At 35.7% G+C, this 26,147-nt stretch overlaps 1 protein-coding gene across 2 annotated transcripts in view; it reads left to right on the plus strand.

Moving 5' to 3' along the window:
* The window catches only part of LOC145690702 (uncharacterized), a 67,701-nt gene extending 42,009 nt beyond the window's left edge, over positions 1 to 25,692 (plus strand). Inside the window, exons 1-2 of one of the 2 annotated variants that reach the window (XM_081765865.1) lie at positions 12,573 to 13,082; positions 24,669 to 25,692. In XM_081765865.1, the coding sequence (XP_081621991.1) occupies positions 12,732 to 13,082; positions 24,669 to 25,370 (1,053 nt within the window). In that variant the 5' untranslated portion in view covers positions 12,573 to 12,731 and the 3' untranslated portion in view covers positions 25,371 to 25,692. Of the gene's footprint in view, positions 1 to 12,572; positions 13,083 to 24,668 lie in introns of those variants that run through there. The other variant, XM_081765864.1, reaches the window with a different exon arrangement.
* The last annotated feature ends 455 nt before the right edge of the window (positions 25,693 to 26,147 follow it).

Below are 26,147 nucleotides of genomic sequence, written 5' to 3' on the forward strand. Positions count from 1 at the left end.
GTGTTTTTTGATTGAAATGATTTGAAATGAAATTTTTAAGTTTTACGTCCCACGATTATGCCGGATAGGCTAAAGGAGACAGTGATGATAAGAAATGAATGAAATGGTGGAATGAAAAAAGTGGGATAAAACGGGAGAACCTCGAGAAAACCCACACACACAGTGTTTGTCCAGCACAAGGTTCACTTGGCGCGAGCATAGATCGAACCAAGGACTCTATGCACCAAAGGTGAACGCTCTACCACTAAAACACCGTGGTCTCTGAAATTACTTATGGAACTACCGAGAACTATGCTGTAATATTTGAATGTGCTTCTAGTTTACAATAATTAGTTTAGTTAAATTCATTATTAACAATTAAATAATTGCATTCATTATTAACAGGTAAATGCTGCTGATGCAAAGACTTAAATCTAGCGATACCGCGAGCGAAAGTATTAAACAGAGGGATTTTAAAGGGCCCCCTGAGCTGGGGCCCTGGGCTCCATTGGGTCTGCCCTTAATCCGCTAATGCCTATAGATTATAAATTAAAGGGGACGGGCCGGGTCTGTTCTAAAAATTCCGGCCCGTACAGACCTCTATCTCCTGTGTATATGCTATCTGAAAATACAGTAGAGTTTCGCTTATCCGACATAAAACAGGCAGGCAGAACGCCGGATAATATGGATGTGTTAAGGAAAGACCTATAAAAAGTCAAACTATGATATAATTTTACACATTACGCATCTAATTATCATCTTTGCAAGAAACAAATATAATGCATTGACTCAGTGACGTATCCAGCGTGAGGTCCTGGAAGCTGTCCCTTACCAAACCTCAAGCACTTTTTAATAAACCTACTTTTTCCCTTTTGAGTTTTTTTTTTTTTTTTTTATTTGTGTCAGATTACTTTGAGTCAGTGTCCAAACTGTGGACAATGCGTTGTTGTTATAATTCTAACAAGTAACCTTCCCAAGTGTAACACTCCGATTTTGATAAAATTTGGCAGGTAGATACTATACATAAAATAAACAAATAAGTGCTTTTTTATTTTTTTTGCTGAAAAACGGTTTTAGGGGGCAAAAGCCCTCACCCAAAATTTGAAAGTTGACGCTCGAAAGGCAAAAACAAGTGGACAAAAGTGAACGAAATTGTGAACAGATATTGCGGACATAAAATTAGAGAATACGTGTTTTGTATTTTCCTGGAAAAAACGGTTAGGTGGGGCGCAGATCCCTCCAAACCTTTGATCATGAAATATCAAAAGTGCTAATAACAGTATGTCAGAAGTGCCTAAATTTAAATGAAGAATTGGAACAAAACTTTGTGTTAGGACAATAAGCAAAAAATAAACAAATTCGGCTTTTTTATTTCCTGCGAAAAAACGGTTTTAGAGGACAAAAGGTCCCCCGCATGAATTTTGAAATTTGACGCAACAAAGGCAAGAAAAAATGTACCGAACTGAATGAAATTGTTCACAAATGTTGTAGAGGTAAGATGAGGAAATACGTGCTTCGTATTTTCCTGAAAAGAGAAAAAAACCTTTTGAGTGGACCGAGGCGTTGAGTGTCGGAAGGATTGGACCGAAGCGAATGAAATTGTCTGTAGATATTGGATATGAAAAATAAAGCCTCTCGTGTTTCACAAGTGTCTCCATCAGATTTCTTCAAATTTGGCAGATCAACAACAAGCACAAACAGTATAGCGTATTTTGTAGTATTTCACGGGGCAACTTTAACCCTTACAATGTTTTTCCGCATAAACAAAAACACGTGCCGATTAATTTCCTGTTTGCTGTTGATGTGCCAAAATTGATAGGGACATCTTTAAAACACGAAAGTCCTTATTTTAAATACAGTCTACACAATATCTACACACAATTTCATTTGCTTCGGTCCACTCCTTCCTGCACTTTTACGGTAATATTAACTTTTTTTTGAAGGGGCTCTAGGCCCCAACACTGTTTTTTCATACAAATTAAAATGCATTTCATTTATTGTTTTGCAAATTGTCCCTATACGAAGTTTCGTTGCAATTCTCCATACTCTTTAGGAACTTCTGACGTATACATACTTATTTGCACTTTTGATATTTCCTAATCAACAGCTTAGAAGGTCCGTGCCCCACTCAATCGCTTTTTTTCAGGAAAATACGAAACACAATTACCTCAATTTACGTCTAGATTATCTGTGCACGATTTCAAAATTTTGGGTGGGGAATTCTGCCCCCTAAAACCAATTTTTCGCAGAAAATAAACCCGTTTTTTTTTTTTTTTTTTTTTTTGCGTATTGTCCCTACACAATGTGTCGTTCTAATTCTTCATGTCCTTTAAGCACTTCTGACATACTGTTATTAGCACTTTTGATATTTCACGATCAAAGTTTTGGAGGGGTCTGTGTCCCACCGAAACGATTTTTTTTTTTTTTTTTTTTTTAGGAAAATACGGAACCCATATTCCCTCATTTTTCGTCTACAATATCTGTGCACAATTTCATTCACTTCGGTTCACTTCTTCTTGCCTTTCGGGTGTCAACTTTCATCATTTTGGATGGGGGATTTTGTCCCCTAAAACAGGCATTCGTTTAGTTTTTGCGTATTGTCCATACACAAAGTGTCATCGGAATTCTTCGTCCTTTACACACATCAGACATATTGTTACTAGCACTTTTGATATTTCATGATCAAAGGTTTGGAGGGGTCTGCGTCCCACCTAACCGTTTTTTTCCAGGAAAATACAAAACACGTATTCCTTCATTTTACGTCTGCCATATCTGTGCACAATTTCGTACACTTTGGTCTACTTGTTTGTGTCTTTCGGGCGTCAACTTTCAAAATTTTGGGTGAGTGCTTTTGCCCCCGTAAAACAGTTTTTCCGCAGAAAATAAAAAACATGTATTCGTTTATTTTATGTGTAGTATCTGACTGTCAAATTTTATCAAAATCGGAGTGTTACACTTGGGAAGTGTTACTTGTAAGAATATACCGTAATGCCATTGATAGCAGGTGGAATTAAAGAACACTTTTAAATGGGGTAACAATTTCGTTTCCGGTCTGTTTATAACATTACTGTATTAGAACGATACACTCATTGCCATTTGCTATTTTTGTTATGTGATATACGTAGCAGACAGTTTTCCTTACATGTCTCTAGAAAATATTTTTTGATTTCGTGTGAGTTAGAATTAAGTTTGACCGGTTCATAAATGACAAGTAAGAAACGTTTAAGAGAAATACAGAACTGTTGCATTATTATTATTATTATTATTATTATTATTATTATTATTATTATTATTATTATTATTATTATTATTATTATTATTATTATTATTATTATTATTGATATTTTTGAAACATTAGAATTTTGTGCTTACGAGGATTCGTGTCGGGTCCCCTCCGAAAAAAAAAGTTGGATATGTGCCTGCACTGAATGATAGACGTATGAGTCAAGGTATAGACGAGCGTGCTAGGCGATCGAGTCCGGAGCATCAGAAACAGACTAAGACCACAACTTGCAGTTCTTCTTGCCGATTGATGCTGCTTTTTACCTGCTATGATATGTCGGATACTAATGTGAAATAAACGAAGGTCAAGACCATGGCGTATTGGTGTTTCATGCACCTAAACCTGTAAAATATTTGTGCCGAAAACATCTTTCACTCACTAGCTAAATTTGAGGGTATGATCGCTCATCTTGCCTTATAAAGTATAGTCTTATAAAGAATATATATAGCATAATAAAAACCTTAAGACCAAATTCAATGATTTTCTATAGTTTTATTTTTTAATAACGGGAAACTTGTTTATTTCATCACGATAAATCATGTTTGATACTAAGATGTCTGTTTCTGACTATATATATTTTTCATACTTTATTGGAGACAATTTTTTTTCAAGAAAAGAGGATGATAAAGGAAGCTATACAACACCATAAACTGAAAGCAATCGGTATTACTAATAGTACACTAATTCTAAATAAATACGTCATCAGAGGAAACAAAAAGTTATTTCCTAATTGTATTGTTTCAGTTTTATTAACATAAAAATTATACACTTTCTACAATGTTTTGTAATGAAAAAAAAATTGAACAGGACCGGATGGGATTCGATCTGGTGTCAAAACAGTATAAGAATTACTAGTCCGTCACTCTACCCACTTGACCACACAGATTTTCTTTTGTTGCCTATCTTTTTCTTAAGAAATAAATGCTCATGGCTATAGAGCATGTCACTTCCAAACTTAAGACAACAGTTTTTCTCTTTGTTTATATTTTCCGTATAACATCTTGCTTACAGAAGCTAATTTATATTTGGCAGACAATTTTCACCCTAGATTTAAGCCAATAAATGCAATATTTTGCTCCAATTTCCAGTTCCTTGATTTAGCTGTTCTCCTACTAATCTTGTTATTCCCTCTGCAATCGTGCTGTGCTACTCCAAAAATTCCCTCGAAAACATTATTGCCAGTATACATAAAACCGAACATAATTTTGTTTTTTGCTTATATTTTTATTATTTTATTATATTTTTTTGGAAATATCTCCTTAGATGGATTGCTTTCTATTATCTCCACGTACTAATAACTGAATTTTACCAATAAACATATGGAAAATGGAATAATTGAGAAAAATTGTGAGTTACAGTATACGCGCAATATTTTTTGCGCATGGGAGTACATTACACTGGCAGATAGGAATACTGAACACAACTCCAGAGAAATGCATGCTGGAACTTACGTTTATAGCTACGCTTTGGTGATTTGCCCTCAAGGTCAATCGAGTGGTAATTCAGTTCCGTCTCTGTTCTTAAGCCATGTTCGTATTACTTCGAACAGTTTTGATAATGAAAAGCATGCCTCTTAATATAACAGACTTCTTTCGCGTAAGAAATCGAAACTCAGTTGGTCAGAGCAACTAGTCTGTAAGAATTAGGTTGTTAGTTAGTTAGGAGCCCAGTACGAGTAAGGGTTTTTATTACTATTGTTTTTATCTTTTTTATGTGAGGAAAAATCAAATTGTGACATCGCGATATCAAATGTATTTGATTAGGTAGCTTTGTCTTACCTAAACTTTAAACATCAGTAACCGTCGAAATTATTTCACTAACCGATCACTTACTGAACATTTCAAACACGTCAAACCAGTGGCATAACATGAAGGTTAACCTCTCCTCCGCAGTCCTTAGTTATGCGTCCGTACTTTCAAGGGCGGACTAAGGGCCGGGCGACTGCCCGGGGTGCCAGAGAAAGAGGGGCACCAAAACGAGCCTCAAAAAGTAAATTTTACAATGTGCTTTCTACTGACGTTTTTGGTTTATATTCTTGTAAAGTAGTGGCAATTATATGATGTTTTTACATTTCACTATGGAAGAAGAGAGTTTCATAGTACTAAGGGGGCTGTATCGAAAAATTGAGAGATGGCATGTAGAATAAAGAGTGCCGGGAATTAAGTATTGTTTGTTTGTTTGCTTGAGTTTAGCGTTCCACGGTTATGCCTTAATGGGCAAGGGAGATGTGGATACTAATTATAGTGGAATCCGAACCACTTTTATCGTTCAACAGTAATCCACCGGGAATTGGACCCGGTACCACAGAGGGCAGGCGTGCTAGCCACTAGACCAGAGGGGGTGGAGTTGGTATTGTTTATAGCGGGCCATATTCTTTGTGAAGTTTTCCTAGGTAATGGATTTCTTTTTGAAAATGGGTTTAAAACAGGGGCGTCATTTAGGGAGTGCAGGGAGGGGCATTTGCCCCCCCTGAGTTTGAGATGTATATAGATTTTATCATTAGAATAGTAGTAAATCAGTGAAAAACGCGAAATTTTACTTATATCAAGAGGTCTTGCCCCCCCCCCCCAAAAGCAAAATCTGAAATGACGCTCCTGGTTTAAACTATTAAAAACACTATGATAAAATGTAAAATATAGGCTACTACTAGGGGAAGGGCGCCAAAAAGTCACTTTGCCCGTGTGAAAATTTGGCCTGCTCCGCCCCGGCGTACTTTCTGTATATTTTTTGGCCTTGCAGCTTGTGCGGTCCCCACGCCACATTGTTGCGGGGGCGCTATTTACGCCTAGCTTTCGAACGTAATTCAATAACTGTTTAAGAAATTCTACCATCAGCGTGGAAACGGGAATATATTTTTCTAATAGTCCCATAGAACTTTCACTCAGAACGCCAGATGCAATTTTTCAGAGTGGGCTCTGGCTCATATTCAGGAATAATAATAATAATAATAATAATAATAATAATAATAATAATAATAATAATAATAATAATAATAAATATGAATGTATTTGGAGAGCCGAAATTATGTGACACGAATCATTATAGATAGAGCTTTAAGATGAGTGGTCATAGGGGAGGAAAAACAGGATTTTTCTCTCTCTGACTCTCTAACGTTAAGATTATGTGCTGAAGGTAAGAAGCATCATCATTCTACAATAGGTTGCTTTTACGTAGAATATCTATTACTTGAGCTCTCCTCCTTCGGGCAACTTTGCTTATGTAGTATATTCAAAACAATTTCAATTTAAGACAAATATTTATAGGGAAAATTAAACATTTAATAGGGAAATCTGTTATCAAAATATCCAAACTTTTTTTTTTTGTATCGTCATGAGTTTTACACATATGTTACATTTTGATTCTTTCCCAAATAAAAAATAAATAAAATAACCTTAGTGATAAAAATGACAACAGTACTTCCACGGGATTCGAACCGTCTACCTTCGATATACAAACTCGTTGCTTTATCTAACTGAGCTATTTGCTTTCTTACGTAAGCTGAACCTGTTCTACAGTAAAGACGATTTTTCATTACGATTGGGCTAACAATTCGTCTTTTTCCATAGGTAATTTCCACTATTTGCACTATCTATACGTTAATACTTAGCATAGATTCATATATTTGGAGTTCGCTGATAATGCATATAATAAGACATACTAGAAATATTTCGTTAAAATATTCGTTTGTAGATCTAATCCACGCTTCTCTCAATGACATAGATGTCGCTGCTTCGTGTTGAACTGCAGAATTCCCTCGCGTTCTTGAAAATTTCCCACTTTAGCAGAGTTGGTAATTCTCGAGATTTCTGTCGATTTAATGTTTTTTGCTTCTAATTTCTTTATTTTAAGCTAATATCTAACACAAATATTAAAAACGGGTTTGTTATTAACCTGTCCTGCTGGGGAAACCTTCCGAAATTTCGAACATATAAAGAAAACGGAGATATTTTCAAAAAACTTCAAAATAAAGAGACGCGTCATTTATTTTGCTCATAGTAGTACAGTACGTTAAGTTCAAAAACTACAGGAATTACGCATGTAACCTACCTTTTTAAGTACCTACCTACATTTTTTTCTCAGTGCACTTCTTAAAATGTTACTTTTACGTTTGCTAACTAAATTATAATTATTACTATTATTACTTATTACTATTACTAGTTATTATTGTTTTTATTTCTTATTATTCATTTTACGTAATATATTTTAATTCCTATATCTGGCCAGCATTTGGAGTAGATTCATTAAAACTTACCTGGCTTCTGTCTAACCTACTCAACATTACATGGTGTAAAAGACTTCAAAATATAAAACAATCTTAAATGATATAAAGAGTTATATTATTGCACCTAAAAATTTACAAAACGAAGTTTCTGACACTTTTGTATATCAAAACTGTTTACGTCTCGCTTTGACATTGGCAAAATCATTAGTAACGCCATCAAAATCAAGTTTAACAGTCAAGTCATTTTCGATGGCTAAAATAGCTAGATGAATCAGTTTCTTCTCAGAAAGAGTAAATCTCAAACAATTTTTGCAGGTGTACATAAAAAAAAAAAAAAATACTTTAAGACAAGTACTTATGTTAGGATATAAGTCCTATAGATTTTTCGATATGAGAAATCGGTTAAGTTACAACAGTGATATTTCTGCAGCACTTCCTGACGTCCTTTGAAAACGGCTTATTTTATTGAGTTGTTGGTGAAATATGTATGTTCAATAGTTTTATCGTTTATAAATTGCCGCCCTGGTCTCGGGCCCATATGGCCAATGCCTAAATCCGGCCCTGTCTCTAACATTAAGGGATTCCGAGATATGGACATTTTGTTATAGTAATTTAAACCCCATCCTCCACTCCTACTTCTACGTTGAATTTCCAAAAATCCTTTCTTAGTGATTCTTTACGTCACAAATGCTATGCATTGTCCAAATTTCAAGTTTCTGGGTTAACACATTAACAGCCATGTGCTTCCCATCGGACCTACAATTGAGGAGCTCGATGTAATAAGGGCGTAAGCGAGTTTACGCCCTTTTTGCATCATACGCATTTGTGGCTTTTGCCATGCTTGTTTAGCCTCCTGGTAATATTTCAATTCAATAACGGAACAAAATGCTGCATATTATATTGTTTTATGTAAGAAAAAAAAACACTACTTAAATTTTCAACATCATTTTTCTCCAACTGCATGTTGCAGACTTACGCCTTTATAGCATCACACTCATCAATTTCTAATTCGTCGAGTTGTTCTTAGAGTACTTGTATTGCAAGGTGCTGTTACCTCTACTGTTAATGAAAATAAATGCAACAAAGACAAAAGCCATAGTGACAGGAAAGAGAGGGTAAGGGCAAAAGAGGACACAGTGAATGGAAGATGCATTGAAGCTTTTCAATTGTGTAGGTGACCTGACAGTAATGCCAGAATACTTATGATGACATTCCTCGTCACTAGCATCATTGGCGGATGGAGGAGGAGGATATAATTTACCGATATAATTAACTAATATTTTCCTTTAGTATATTATTAATTAAAATAAGTATATCTCTCAAACAAATTGCAAGTGACTCCCTTGCCCTTTAAATGACGCACATGTTTCTCGTTCCCTCGACCTTTCTCTTTTCCTCTTTCTGTGAAGGAGTATACCTGAAAACGCCGATCTCTTCCCGATGATTTAGTGGTTAGCGCGAGCAATTGATGCACGGGATTCCGAGTTCGATTTTCGGTAGGAAAACTTTTTTTTTTTTTTTTAATTTGGGCGCATTATGGTTGTTAGAATTCCACCTTAAACTAGGGTGACCAGATTCTGACAATCGAAAAGTAGGACAAAATATAATAGTATATGATAGACAATACGTAGGCAATACGCATGGCCTTATTTCATCCCTAAGTTAATCACTCATTAAAAAAAGAAAAAAAGTACTCAACAAAAGTATTGAAGGAATTCAACACAACTCCAAATGCTTTGATGAATGACAAAGTGATTTATTTTTAGGAACGTACAGTGAAACTTTTTTTTTAAATCAAATTTCAGTGTGGGATTATTGTAAGGAACGAGGGAAAATTTAGACCGGCAAGGGAAACTTCTACTTAACTTGGTTAACATCACCACCGTAACTTGAAGAAGAAACCTTTCCTGCCTTGCCGACATTCTCCTCGGATCTTTTCAGTAAAAACAATTAATTGCAAAACAATGGTTTGTTGATTGTTCTCCTTCCTAATCTTTCGAGGAAGTGTTCAAAAAAAAAAAAAAAAAAACACAGCGGTTCATCATTCAGGAAAAGCGTGTCTGTGAGTCAAGTATTGTGAATAAAGAATGAAACATTAAAATATTCCAAAGATATTACCGGCAACTCAGAACATTTCGCAGGACATTTTAAGAAACAAGGACATTTCTGGATTTTCTAGAACTCTTCGCAACATACAGGACAGATCTTTGAAAAACAGTACTGTACTGCGAAAATCACCCTACTGTCTGGTCACCCTACCTTAAACATCTTATGAAGCCTTGGTGCTAAAAGGAATGCTAAATTTCAACTGAACCAATTGAAAACACCGATTTCAGATTTGGATGAAAGCAACCTTATGCCAGCAACCATGGCAACAATGCCACTTTTCGTTTCAACAAAGAGGAACATTGAATTGAAATCTGAAAGGTAAGGAGATTGTAACCAACTTCCTGTCCAAGTCAATTCATAACGAAAACAGAGTTATTTTACCAGGTGATAAGGTAAAACAGGACTTCCTTCCAGTTTTAGCCGGAACAGCCTTTTTTTCTTTCCCTTTGTCCTGTTTTTTTTATTTATTTATTTATTTATTTTTTGTTTCAGATCCTCAAACGGGACGCCTAAATGTCTCGTTTTTCAGTAAATATAAATAAAGTCTCCCGTAATTGTTATTCAAAATATAAGTGATCAGAGGAAATTCTATACTCTTCCCCTAAAATGACTGTGTATAAAGTTAAGTTTGGGCCTGCCAAGAACTCAGTGTTGCCAGACACGGCAAGCGAAATTACACACACCTTCCGTCCAAATTGCACAATTTTACATACAAACTGGAAGACAGTGCATACAAAATTGCACAATACATAGCTACTTATCTATATGTATATTATGTCTGATGATGTGCACTCATGTCCAAAATGATTGTCGCATATTTATAATTGCCTTCTTGTAAGAATATAATTTGATAATGATTTTGCAAGGTACTTTTAATACTGATACTATATATATATATATATATATATATATATATATATATATATATATATATATATATATATATATATATTCGGGAAATGCATATTTGTGGCAAATCTCATGGGAAAAGAATTATAAATACAAAAATTAGAATAAGTAAAAGAAAATGTTGCTAAATGGACAAGAAAGTTTTATTTTCGTTTTATTGTTCTTATTTACTGCTCTTTTGACATGAAATTTGCCACATACATGTCTTAGCCGATTATACACATACTAACATTATAAAAAATACCGGGCGAATTAGTTATCAAATTATATTCCAACTACAACATATTTATAGACATGCGACAATAATTTTGGACATGAGTGTACATATCTATACGTACATCGATCAGCCATTGTTCCAAGATTCAGCAAAGATTTATTATTATTATTATTATTATTATTATTATTATTATTATTATTATTATTATTATTATTATTATTATTATTATTATTATTATTATTATAGTAAAACCATCACCTTCTTCCCGCCCATTGTCACTTTCATTTTAGTTTCAACATACTTAATGTTTTTAATTGGATATCGGCCGGTCATCCTGACAATTTTTTATCTTAGCCAAGCCACACCAGTTGATTCAGTCATATAACTTGTTCGCAGTGGTAATTCATATTTTATACAAAATAACACATTACTACTGCGACCAGTTTTATAATCCCGTTATCTTATCTGACTGTTAAAAATATCAGGACATGGTAGGACTAGTTCTATCTGTGTAAAAGAAAAAATGAAATCTTTGAGTTTTACGTCCCATGCCGGCTAGGCTAAAGGAAACTTTTGAGGATAAGAAATGAATGAAACGGTGGAATGAAGAAAGTGGGAGGAAACGGGAGAACTCCGAGGAAATCCACGCACACGATGTGTGTCCACCACAAAGTTCACTCGGTGCGAGATGGGATTGAACCAGGGACCCCATGCACCAGAGGGGAACGCTCTAATACTGAGCCCCCATAGCCCTGTGTAAAAAAAATGTAAAAGAGAGAGAGATACATTCTTTCCCTTCACTGAAACAAAATTTGGAGACTTCTTCTTTCAGTGTCCATTGATGGATTAAGTTTATTTAATTAGAATCAACCATACATATCACTAGAAAGACGGCAACTCTTTCAAATCCTTCCCCCGCCGTTAACCCTAACATAAATTTTCCAAAGTTTTAGTTTTTTGCATGCGAATACCGAGAGCATATTTCATGAACTACATTTAAAACGCGAAAATAAATAGAAAGAGTGTTGAATCTTTGATTTTACTTCTCTCTTTTTCGCTTTTTTTAAAAAATATTTTTGTCCGTTCAATAAAAGACCTCGCATCCCTCTCGTTCACTCTGTCGCTCATTGTTTGCAAAATGGCATTTTCTTGACAAGCGGCGAGAAGACAAAAAAAAAAAAAAAAAAAAAACCGCTTGTTTTGGCCAACATCGAAGGCCAACATTCATTCATATTGCTTTGCTTGAACAAAGCGGCTTTGCTTGGGGATGGTCATGACGCCCACTTCTGAAAAACAAGAAGTGACGTACCAAGGAAGCAATATAGGTTTTATTGCGCTGCCTGGAGTTAGGCGTTGGCGCTTGTTTTTAGAATTCAATTTTCAGAAAAAATGGAAATAATTAATTTGTGAATGAAAGGAACTTGGCAAAAATCATCAGTAATCAAAATTTTGAATTGTGCCAAACTACACACAAAATGCACTCAGATTGTCATTAGACACAAAACGCACACACAGGATAAAATTGCACACATTTTGTGTAATTACACACACATTGGCAACGCTGCAAGAACTAGCGATTGTTGGGATTACTTAAGAAATGCTTTGGTATCATCACCCTTACTTGTGTACGAGATTCATATGCGTCCCGTTTTTGCCTTTAGGTTACCTTACTGGGTGCTAAATTTGTTCGTAGTCCATTCAACAGTCTTCCGAGTTTTTTTTTTTTTTTTTTTTTTCTGTTAAACTACCCTCCATTACTAGATAAAGAAAGGAAGAAGGAAAATGTAAATAAATTCTTTCCATTGGCCCCACGATGCAGCTCTTTCAATAAAGCTTGCGCGTCCACTTTTGTTTCCCCAACGATCGAAGCAGGCGCAGCGCGCAAAAGCCAGCCAACCAGCGCGACAGAGTGAGAGAGAGAGTGTGTTGCTGAGAGGCTACACGTAGGAAATATTCTTGATTTGCCAAGTTTGTAGTGGATCAACTTTCCTTGCTTTGGGAGCGCAACAAACATGATTCGTCGGAACAGAATGTGGTCGAGGGATGAAATATTCCAATTAATTGCTTTATACAAAGCAAGTCCAGAGTTATGGAACACAAACTGTGCTGAATATAATATGCGGACTAAGAAAGATATTGCTTTACGTCGTTTAGCCGTAGCATTGAATACTAGTGAAGTGGAAATAACTAAAAAAATCAAAGTGTTACGAACGCAATATTTGGGTGAGTACCGAAGAATTGTGAAAGCAAAGGCTGCTGGTTCCGAGGAAGGGGCAACAAGTCAATGGGCGTATTTTCAGGCCATGAACTTCATCCTCCCCGTTTGCAAGGCACAGGCTTGGATTGCTGAAATCGAGGAAGAGGTAAGGAAATACAGTATATACAGTGTTTCATTCAGAATCCAGATTACTGTAATAGCCCCTTCACTCAACTATTTTGGCTTCTATCAAGCTTTTAGTATTAAAAATATTGCATCAATAAATACGAAATCGGGGGGGGGGGGATGAGGCAACAGTATCCAGTCGCCTACTTTTCGGTGCATGGAATCTAAAGCTCTAAGGGAAAGACCGCATTTATCACCTTTTGAGTACTGCTTCAGTTATAAGATTAAAATTCGGGAAGATTCTACCGTTTAGGAGTATTTTCCTGACATCTGAATAGAGTCCGGCACCCAAAACGGGATTTGTCTGTAATGTGTTTATTAAGATTGTGTGAAAGAGAAATATATTTTAGAAAACATTTTAAACTATGCTAACATAATGAAATGATTAAAAGAACTGAAATTAATCATTTTGCCTAACCGGATGCACACAGTCAGGGCTCTTACCGGATGCTCTACCATATGCGCAACACGAGAATTTGGACGGAGCAGCAAAATCTGTCATAACTATATTATTTAAAATTAGTATTTCTTGTTGGAAACAGACTTCATGATAATGGTGATTAGATTTATTAAGCTGACCTTCTATCTGAATATTATATTCATAAATCATGTTTAGGTCGCATTAGTTTAAAGTCACATAGACAGTGCAGAAACAAATGGTCAAACAAATCCCATCATGAATTGCTTGATTGTTGTCAAATAGAACAACTCAGTTCTCGAACACTAGCGAACATCTGTTCCATTTAGTTATTACAGTTTTAATACGAAAATTAGTCTTGTCCTTGTCGCATACAAGTTCCTTATCATTGAAGGCGGAAACAAGTTTTGTTTTAACCATTTGGGGATCCTATGGTACAATTTGTACCATACGGGTGTTTCATGGTACATTGCGTTATAACTCTTCTATTTGAGCTTTTTCGTCTTTTTTTTTTTTTTTTTTTTTTTTTGTTTGTTTGTTTTTCAAGTCCAGAGGCATTATAGAAGACATTACGTATGGCTTGATACCTTCCTGCGTCCAGACATAGGAGGTGATGACGTCATAATTTCAAAATATATTTTTTCTCTCATGAAGCCTATGTTCATGATTTTTTGGCGGGCTTATTTTTGCACGTAGAAGATTGAAATTTTGCACAAACATTCAGTCCACCGAGTAGTATTTACCATTTTTTTTTTCAGATTTCTGCGTTAAAACTAAACGTTTTATCATAATAATTTCAAAGTTTGTTTTTCTTTGTTTTCAGAAATTGCATAATCTAGACAGATCCTTAACACACCTTTTGATGCACTGAAACATCGGCAAAGTTGCCAATTCAGAGTGTTAATTTATGAAAATTACGATTTCCCTAGCTCCCCCTTACAGAGGCCTCATCCGATTAGTTATAGGTGGAAATGAAAAATTCTTTTTTCCGCTCCATAGTTTCCAAGCAACTCCAACTAAACAAACTGAAAATTAACGACAGAACATCCATACGTATGAGTTATGAGTCAATTTACATGTTTTGCAAAAAAAAAAAAAAAAAAAAAAAGATTTACACCTTCGGTTACATCTGGCAACAATGTGTGGTTCCTAGTGTACTTCAATCGTTGCTTCTAGTTTAAAAATATATACATGAACAAGGCTTCATTTTAGTATAACCATTAATCGTGTATCACTTCAGGTGCAAAAGTTCTACTATCCCAAACTCCGGGTTGCATTGTATATTGGACACCCTGTATATGATGATATACTGGGTGATTCTTTATAGGGTTTACAACGTCAGTCAGTTACATGAACGTAACCAGAGCTCTGAGTTTGGGGAGGGCATATTTGCGAATGGAATAACCCCCATATATATATATATATATATATATATATATATATATATATATATATATATATATATATATATATATATATATATAGTGTACTCCTGATAATTTACGGACTTTTTCCCGCTCAACCGCAGTGTTGCCAGCACAAGTAAGGATATAAATAGTTGACTTATTATATTCTCTTTTGCCAGAATCGTTGTTGAACATAAAAATAAGAGAGTAAATCGACATTTAATGCCTTCTCGTAAAACAATTAAAAAATAAAGTACTATTTTGCAAAACCCAGCAATGGGGGATTATCCTTTTAGCTTCTGAATCAAATCGACCTTTCGGTTTGGTCTTAGCCGGTTACAAAAAGTGCATTCGCATAGATTTTTAACCCTTAGTACCTCAAGGCGACTATAAGGTTGGAATCACTCTAAGGGCCGGAAGAACCTCGCAATATTAACGAAGATAACGCCCGGCCTCCAATGTTACTGATCTTATACTCTTATCACTGTTCATTTAACGTTTAAGAAATAGCCTGTAAATGGATTTTAAAAAATAACCGTTTTTTACAAGGAACATTCGCGAAGTGTCCCCCTGGAATTCGTGTAAAATTGATTCAAAAGCAAAGTTCTCCGCGACCCAATGTGAATTGTACTAATTTTAGTGGCCCATGCTGGTAATATCCATATTTTTGGGCCTATACAGGTATATATATATCCGGAATTAATTCAATCATATAATACTACTATAACGCTCGGACACAAAATTGCTTTTAGTTTCTTTAGATGTAATTGGACATGAATGTGGGCATATGCAATTCAAATTGGATCAAGTACTGCTTCTCAGACACATGTTACCTACCTCAGCCGCCATATTGTATTCAACTTTCGGTTTTTCAGATAGGAATAGGTGCAAGTGATACATCAAATTCCTGTATAATTTTCTTGGAAAGTCACTGGTGTAGTGAATTTTACCGTAGCTTGTACCATTTGCAAGGTATTGCAGGTTAAATGTCAGGCACTTCACGAATATTCAACCAAAATGAAAAGTTGTGCAGAACACCGTGTCCGTGTGTATATGTTATCTTTTATGTGATTTATCGTTGATGAAATATTCTCTGAACGTGCATACATACAGACACGCAGACGTCAATACGAAAATAGTAGGTCCTCACCCAAATCTGGTAGTATCTAGATCTATATTAGGCATTTTGACGCAATATGGTACTTCCTTGATATAGTATAACATGGAAGTAATAACAATAACTCACAGAAATGTAATAAGATTATTACACCAATGTTACAAAGAGTTTTTTTTTTTTATACCTATATCAGCGGCGGTTTCTCTTAATGTTTGCATGTTTGTACAAACCTCCTTCCAATATTTTCAATTTTTATTTGTGCTAAATCCTTTTCGTTTTATTGTCAACATCATCTTTTTTTAAACAAGTGCGTTTGAAACAGGGCTTGCTAGTTGCTTTCTGCTTGAGAGTTTACCAAACTCCCCAGCTTAACAGCTTCTGAGTCACTGCGGGGTTTGCGCGGTAAGAGGGGGGTTATCACGCCATGCACTGCTTCATAAGGCTCCATATGCCTGCAGATCTTTTGTAAACAAATTACCAAACAAAAACAGCTTTTCCAAAACATAACGCTTTGGAACTGGAACTTCTCCACCGTCCCTCCCCCTGTAGTATTGGTTGACACGGTTCTCGCCTGAAAGGGAATAGTCTGTTCCTTTGTGACAATGTTGCGTACCGTAACCAAGTCGCTACAGAGAGAGAGAGAGAGAACTTGCGCCTTGCCTAAATGCGAGATTGCCAAGTGGTCATAACTATTGGTTCTGTCAACCAAGTAAGATTAAGGCAGCTAAGGAGATACTAAAGGCGACCCTGTGAAGAGTGAAGACAAATTGAGGGTGTCGATATTTAATACACTCGTATCTGAAGGAGTAGAAATTTGGAAGCATTGATGCAATGTTTTCCTTTTCATGTGTGTATGGGTGAATGAGAAAATTGGAGGGCAATTTTTGGAAAAAGAGCGTTAATTTGGGAAGGAGAGAGACTTTAAAGCGGGTAGCGGACTTTGTAATGTTGTATGTTTGTGTGTATGTGTGCCGGTCTTTGTTGTTCATTGGAATATTGTTGCTGTAATTGCATAAAATTACGTGTCTCTTCCTAATATACGTAAACTATTCTAGCATTGAATTCTGTAACGCCTCTGTTGAATTAGCCGTTTTCGAAAAGAACTTCAGAAGCAAACCTACTTGTGAAAGACATCGGAAGACTGATTCCGACTCTCAATATAACGCAAGTAATTAGAAGTCAGAAACGAACATTTACAAGGAAGTTTAATCTCAACTTGTACGAACAGCATAAGTGGTTATGTGAATGTGAAATTAAAAATGCTTTGTTTTGTTTTCCCTGTTTGTTGTTCGGGGCGGGGGAAGATGCGGTCAGCTCCTATAAGACACGTTCTAATCTCACTGTGTTGGGAAGTATGAATATTGCTGCTCAACTAGATGCTGGTTATAGGCGGTCCATTGAGAATCACAATCAAAAAGTGACGCAAAACAGGTACGTGCTCAATATAATCATCAATTGCATTTGGTTTCGTGGCACCTTTCAATTGGCTTCAAGAGGACATGATGAAAAACACTCTCCTTCAAATCGAGGCGTATTTCGTAGATTAATTAATTTCGGTGCAGAACTTGACAGCGCTCTCAAGAGTCATTTAGAAAGCACAACAATTTTCAACAGTACGTCAAAAATCATACAAAATAAGCTTCTCCATTGCATGCTTGAAGCATGCCATGAAGAAATCGCTATTATTATTTATACTAGTGGCGGAGCCAGGGGGCGATTGCCCCCACAGAAGAGGAAACTTTTTTATTTTATATATAAATAAAACCCATCCCAGAGTTTGGAGCTTTTAAAAGTAGCTCTAAGTAGCAGTATTACAACCCACCGCCCTCCCTAGAAGTCGTCCTGGATTCGCCCCTGATTTACCCTGATTTATATTATTATTATTATTATTATTATTATTATTATTATTATTATTATTATTATTATTATTATTAATATCATTATTATTATTATTAAATTATTATTATTTACAATAATAATAATAATAATAATAATAATAATGCAAAAGGAGAGGTCATCTATTGTGCACCACCTAAAATTCAAAGCACGAGCCGCCACTGACCTATAGCATTTTTCCAGTTAGAAATTGTTTTGATTTGTCAACACCAAAAACATAAGCGTAACTGATATTACTCTGTTTATTCGCGAAGTGAACGGAAGGATTTAATATGCAATACCTTCCAAACAGTACAAGCTACGGTAAAATTTACTATACCAGTAAATTGTCCGAGACAATTGTACATGAATTTGATGTATCACTTGCACTTATTCCCATTTGAAAAATCGAAAATTGAATCTAATATAGCGGATTCAAAATGGCATCCGGGGTGGGTAACATGTGTCAGAGAAGCAGTACTTGATCCAGCTTATTTTGCATATGCCCACATTCATGTCCAGTTACATCTAAAGAAACTAAAAACAATTTTGTGTCCGAGTGTTATAGAAGTATATGATTGAATTCCGGATATATGAATACTTATTATGCGAATTACCGAATGGGCCAGTAAAATTAGTACCATACACATTAGGCAGCAGAGAACTTTGCATTTGAATCGATTTTACACGAATCCCGAGGGGACATTTCCCGAATATACCTTGTTAGAAGCATGAATAAATTAAGTTTACTATGGATATTTTTTTCATTTATTGTCGGATAAAAACAATTTGTAACATATAATTTTAAATAAATATTTGAGGGACCAAGCCAAGATTGCGGGAGGCCGGTGCCCCCCGTAGCTACGTCCCTGATGAGTTATAATTCTTTATTGGAATCACGTACAGACTTGGTTTTATGTCGTTATACTGCAAAACACTTCATTTTTTTTCTTTTTGGTGACAAATGCATTATGGCTCAATATGTGCATCTGCGGTCTTCCTAGACACATCCCAACGAAAGTCGATTTCCTGCCTAACAGTAGCCAGCATTTCGGAGGTAACGTCCGCGATGGCTGTTGTGATGCGATGTTTCAGTTCATTAATATTATCTGGTAGGGGAAGGGTGTACACCTTATCTGTCACAAACCCCTACAGAAAGAAGTCGAATGTCGTGTAATCTGGAGACCGTAGTGGCCAGGCAATTGGTCCACTACGACCTATCCTGGGATACGCTGATCAAGAAATTCCCTTACGTCTATCAGGTAGTGTGGTTGGGTGCCATCTTGTTGCCACCGTAAGCGGTAATCGTGGTCATCTTCATCTAACTGTGGAACAAGGAAGTTCTGGAGCATATCAAGATAGACGATGCCTGTGATGGTGCTCTCAACTAATTGTGGATCCCCAAATCATCGTGGTGATAGTCACTCGGTGCGGAAATGCCTTGTTTACCCGCTACATACAATACATATACCAAGCAATGACTAAGTGAGGCTGTGCCGAGTTATACCCCCAAAACGCTGGAAAAAGACAAAATGAAAAATTTGTGAAGGTAACCTGATACCTACGGCAGGGGGAAACGTGACCAAGAACATGACAGTACTGTCATACAAGCAGTGTTGCTATCCCAACAGAAAGTAAGAGATTTATAATAGAACGTTATGACATGGCATTAAAACAATTTGCATAAAACGTGAAAGAAAATAAGCAAAAGATGGGTTATCAGTGTTGCCAAAGAAGGGATATATGAGGCTGTAAAGTTGATAAATTATATACAGAGACCCGAACAAATGTACAACAACAAGAGTGCAGAAGAAACAAATGTACAGCAGGGAGTAAACCACAGCATTCACTGACTAACAGGCTTGATATATCATATAGAGTGTTTGGCTAGGGCTAAAAATGTACGTATTTTGCCTGTTATGGCTTTTCTGTTATATGTATTGTCTGATGCATTATGTTAAAATATTTTGCTTTGCGCCTGTATAAAACTGGTAACCTGAATGTAGTGAGTTCATCGTTGTCTCACATACTAACGTTTCCTATACTCTCGACTCACATCTATCGCAGGTCATTAATCTTTGCAAATCAATTCTGACGTACTTTCTTATTACAGATGTGTTACCTTTTTTGCCACAGCTTTTCTGTACTCTTTTCAAGCGCAACGCGGTCGTTTCTGTGGTTTGGAAGGCATGCAGGATTTTATGCAGTATTGCAATTCCAATACAGTTCGTTTTATAGCTCTCTTGAACGGTTCGAGATATCGATTCCAAACAAACGCCATTGGAACTGCTTCGCTACAAGAAGATTTGCTGTTAACATTTTCGCATCATATCAAATGGGTTTTCTTCTTTCTACGGCTACTCTAACATATGCCCTTTTGGGGTGAATCCTGTATCAAGCCCTTTAGTCACTGGATACTGTGCATGATACAGTTCACTCCCTACTTACATTTGTTCCTTTTGCTGTCTTGTTGTTGTAGTACATTTGTTCGTGTCTCTGTACGGATCTCATAATTTATCAACTTTACAGCCTTATATCTCCCTTATTTGGCAATCTGATAACACATCTTTTGCACGTTTTATGCCAATTGTTTTAATGCCATAAAATGATGCTATTTGAAAAAAAGCTATACATGCTATTTGAAAAAAAAAAACTATAAGTTTGTATTGGGATGGCAACACTGTTTGTGTGACACTACTGCTGTGTTCTTGGTCACGTGTCTCCATCTCGTAGGTATCAGGTTACCTTCACACATTTTTCATTTTCTGCCTTTTTCCGGCGTTTTTGTGGTATAGCTCGGCATAGCCTCACTCGGTCACTGCTTGGTATATGTACCGTGTGTCCGTCAAGTTGCGCAACCCAAAGTTTGATTGCTTATATCTTTCGAACGAAGAACGATAAAGACATGAGACTTGAAACAAATATAAATGTGTTTTATGTAGATATTTTCGAGATAATTTCCAATGTTGGAATCTGTAATGTTTCTATGTAATGACGAAAGAAAATACCGAAACTGTAAAATAAAAAATGTACGAAATGAAGAAAATCAATATTCAGTTGCAGAAAATTGATTTCCTGCAGGTGAATCCTTATGTATATGTTCAGTATACATCAACATTTATCTATTGGTCCGAAAATGTGACAAAGTTGATGCAGTGTTGCCATGCAAAAAGGCTATTTAATGCAAGTCCATAAAATGCGTGTTTTTGGCAGAAACGCATCCCCTGACAACACTCTTGTTGTAAAATTACTACAACAGGTGTGTTTTAGGGTAATTAGTGATAAGTAGACATCGGATTTTTATGTAAATGCATATTTTATTTCCTTATATCATGTATCTCTGTTAAACTTTGTAGGAGTTTCTAACAACAATAATACAGCTCTAATTTGAAGTTTTATAGTGCATATAAATGCATATTTCAAAGCATAATGCACATATTAGTGCTTAGGAGCATATTCAGCATATTCTATCTTTTTATTTAAGATATATGTTTATAGCATGCAAAAATGTCTATGTAACAGAATGGCTTTTTGCATGGGAGCATGAGGAATGAATAGTTTATGGATGCAATATTGTTAGGAACCAAGACAAACAAGAGATAAACTTGTTCCGAAATCCTTTTTTTCCTCACATCCCCCAGCTCTCCCTCGCTTTCTAGAAAGCATTGGCAAAAACGGACATAAAAAATAACACCTCTGGAAAGCTTGTTTGATGCTGAAGAGAATGAACTAAATATAAACCATGACTTTCCAATGAACAGTGTTGATGCAATAGCTTTTTCACTGCGAGTCTACGATTTTATTTACACTAACAGGGTCAATGGGCCCCACGGATTTATTCCATTTTTGTGCATGAACATATCTTGGTTATGTTTATCGCATGGACTAGGTTTGATTAGGAAGTCCCGTTGACAGGTTCATGTCCTTTCCTTGTGAGTACCACATGTAAACTCACTCAACAGTTTTTACGTTTAGTATTCTCTTCCGGCTACGACGGTGCTTAAAATGTGTTTTCTTCTATAAATTATACGTAGTTTTTATATTACAACTGAAGACCATACGAACGGAAGACGAAAATACCGGTATACAACTTTTCTCCATTCTGAGAAAATTCAATTTTAAACTTTGATAGTACATCCAGTTTACTATAATTATAGGAGGAAGAAAAAGCTATTAATAACGTATGCACTATTTGTTTATAATGTTGGAATAGGAGAATCTACTCTTCAAAGCGTTCTGGTATCCATAAATTCAGTTTCGATCAGAAAGTGGCATTCCATCGTTTCTGTCTCTATAGACTTCAATTTTTGAAATCCCTAAATAGTTTAAATAATATTTAAACTATATTTTCCTAAAATATATTCGTCATGACCCCTTTATTGTGGTCATTCCTACGTTAAGATTAATATTGACCTTCCTCCTCAACATATGATAAACTTCTATCATCAGAATAGTCTATGACCTGTCAGGTAACTTTAAGTTTAGTGATGTATGGTCAGCATATTAGTTCCCATTGTCCCGGCTTTGTATATTGGAGCTCGTTGCCTCTTAACTCATATAGTTTCGTAATCGCGTCAATGTGCTGAGTTAAGAGCCGAAAACTTTGTGCTGCCACCACGAATTAAGGTAGAGACCAAGCGGGAATTATTCGAATAAACGAAAATGAATGTTTGTTTCTGCAATTGTTTAAAATAAAGAAAGCAATTAAAGCTGATATACTTGTAGATATAATCGTAAAGATATTTGTCCCAATTTCTGCCTAGCACTAGGGGAAACTAACACTTTTTCTTTTAAACGTAGGGGAAATTGCTCATCTGGCAAGAGACACATTTTATATTTTGCTTTAGAGAAGGAGTACATTTGTGCAAGACTGAAAGAAAAATATCTTCGTGATAGCTTGGTGTTTCAGTTTCTTACTGTAAAAGTTACAAGGAGATTGCATCAATAAGAATGCTAGAGCAGTCTATGGCTGGGAGTCATTTTGTCACTTACTACAGTAGATATCAAGTGATGGTTTTAAATAGAAACAATATTAAATCTAGTAATAACTGATTGTTTTGTAACGACTAATTTATCTGTTACGAAACAAATGATAAAATAATCAAAGCATTTTTCCTCTTTCTCATTGCAATTGGGAGTTTTGTTCCATAAAATAACTTTAATAAAAGGGATACAATATGTGTTTTTGCAATAAAACTCCAACTGACCAAAGCATATTTTAAGACTATATATCTGCGTTACAATATAACTAAGAGTTTAATTCTTAACAGCTTCATAACAGGTATAAAAGATTATGAACAGGTGCGCAAGAAGAAAAAATGGCAATATCTAATAAAAATTTACATTTTTAAAACCAATTAAAATTTACGTTTTGTAAAGACAAACTGGGCGTGTCTTGAATTCAGGTTCTATATAAGCTGTCAAAATTGGATATTGCTCTCGTAATGTGTCTGAGGAAGGCTATGTTACGTAGCTCATACTGTAAGGAATTTTATTAGCAATCTTGAATTTTCCAAAGCTATTATCAGAATATTTGTTGGAAGAATATGCAATGAATATGGAATTAGGCATCTTGCTTCAAAACTAGATATAGTCATAAAATCATTGTAACAAATAGTGCTTATTATATCCAAAATTTTGTCCTTTGGTACGACCATCGGCAAAATCATAAACAAAATCCAAGACTTGAAAAAAAATGCATAATAAATTGAAATTAACTAGAAGAAACAACAAATAGACATCTTAAATATAAGTATTTGCCTGTCACATTTATATGCAACAAAAAAAGTTTCGAACGTGGAAATCAGAAATTTTATGCGCGAAAAAAAATCACTTCGGTAATTTGTTTCGTTGTCAAATAACTCTTGCAAAAATTGCTTCACTGGAAGGAACAAATAAGTGTCTAGGAAATTCAGGAGGGCTGTAAGAGCCATGAACTCTGGCACGTCTTGTTCCTAGGGGTGAGCAACTTCCCCTACTATGAAAGTATTCCATAGTTTCACTTGATAATAGTTGATATACAAGACCAAAGAAAATTGAAATAATACAGCTTTTTGACAAAATTAAAATAAAGATTTGTTTATTCTTTTAGAAGAAAATAAATCTAACTTTCGTTAAACTTTCCTTGTTGTACTTCGCTTGGGATATTTTCAAATTTCACCCTTTTTTCTACTGAGAAATATATGTAATCTAGTGAAGAAATAATTTTATATAATAAGTAAAATTCAAATTTTTCGTACGGTGAATAGATCTATCACTATCGTTACGGAAAGGGGACGTTTAGGTCGGAATTAGTGTTGATCGTGGGTCAGAATGCGTCAAAGTGGAGCTCAGCTTGCTTGTTTGCGGGAGCTCAGCAAAATTACTTTCGATGTTAGAATTTTAAGTGGATTTAGGTCTGTGAGAGATACAGCCAATCAAAGGAATTTTGAAAACCACTGAGTTAGAATGACATAACCCGAAATAATCATAGATAGATCATATAAATATCGTCCAAAACCTTCATACGAAATTTTTATTATGCTTATTGTATGTATTTTTAATACCAGGGCCTAGTTGCACCTGTCTATCTGTTTGCATGAGATTACTGGTCAAGCAGTGATAGGTCTAATTAGCGATTAGTGATTGCTGAAAAAAAAAAAACTAGATAGTGTTGTCACCCCAAGTTGTTTACTTTAGTAGTTTATTTGGTTTGTAATATTAATCCTGTTTTTCCTGTTAGTGATATTTTTCTTTCTTTTATAATTTCAGAGTATTTCGAAACCCAATCATGAAAAGTCTGCTCAGCAATCTGAGAAGTCCAACCGAAACTGTGAGAGACCTACAGTACGTTGTAAATCACCACCCTCCCCAGATGTTCTAGCACCTAGTCCTATTTCCGAGCGAGATGAACCAGTCATCGAACACAATAATATACAGAACGTCCACAGTCCAAATTCGGAGAGAGGTAGACAGGATTATGACAGAGTGAGACAAAATCATAACGTATCAAGACCAAATATTGACAGAGGTAGACCACTGACTTCAACCGCAGGCCAGGAAAAGAGAGCAAGAAGTGTCGATTTTCTTGACAGGCAAACGGATAAACGATCAAGAATCAACAATACGGAAGTACCAATAGAAGATCCTAGAATCACAGCTCATAAGACTTTGCACTTTGTTCAACGGCCAAGTGATGACTATCAGATCTTTGGTGATTTTGTTGCGTCTGAACTTCGTCAGTTACGCTCTGAAGCGCACCGACGTAAATTACGTCGTCTTATTCATCAAGCGATTATACACGTTGGTGAACTGGATGATATGCAACATTGTTCAAACTCCGAAATAAATGGATCAGCTATTTCTTTGGAAGAAAACAATCCTACTCCCCAGTTTGTTAGTGTTGAAATGAATGATCCTAAAAATACGACAATTAGTTTTAACCAGGAATTCGAAGAGAACGTAAACACTTGATCCGTTATAAACATTTTCAAGTGTCAATTCCCATTGGATATTCATATAAGAGAAATAGTTATCATAAAAAGGCTTAAACTGTAACTTCCATGAAATTCAGTATTGTATAAACTTTCTTTGTATATTACAATTTTGATTGTTTCTTTATATTAATTTTAAATTTGCATATGGATTATTGTATGTGCATGTATCACACGTATGTGATTGACCATTTGAGATTTTCAAATTTAACTTCTGAATGTTTTAAAATAATCGCGTATTAATGATCCCTTTTGTACTAGCAGAATTCCCGTTCTTTCCACGGGAAGAATAAAGTTTATAGAAAACATTTGGAAGTTTTTGTTTCATATGTTATTTCTCTACATACGTGCTTGACATTCTCCGTCAGGTGATCCACGGTTCTGGGTCTGGTTCGATACACAGTTTGCATTAGATACCCCCCCCTCAAGTAAAAGTCTAGTGGTGTTAGGTCAAGTGACTGGGGTGCCATTCCACAGAACTCCTGCGCCTAATGCATTGACCAGGAAGCAAATCGTTTAGCCACTGCACGGCCGTAATTTGCTGGTGTTCCATTGCGCGGGAAATAAACGCCGAGGTCATATCATCTACAGTTTGCGGCAAAACAAACAGTACTGAAATTCCCGTACGGGTGGCGCTCAGATGCAATATGGTATCAGCTGTGAGTGCCACATGTATGCTCAGTTGTGTGTGGACTAGTATGTGCAGTTGGTGCGAAGATAATATTACTCACAACAGAGGAGAAGGTACTTATTGTCG

The sequence above is a fragment of the Thermobia domestica genome, chromosome 7, assembly GCF_964235325.1.
Source record: "Thermobia domestica chromosome 7, izTheDome1.hap1.1, whole genome shotgun sequence".
Taxonomy (NCBI): Eukaryota; Metazoa; Arthropoda; class Insecta; order Zygentoma; family Lepismatidae; genus Thermobia; species Thermobia domestica.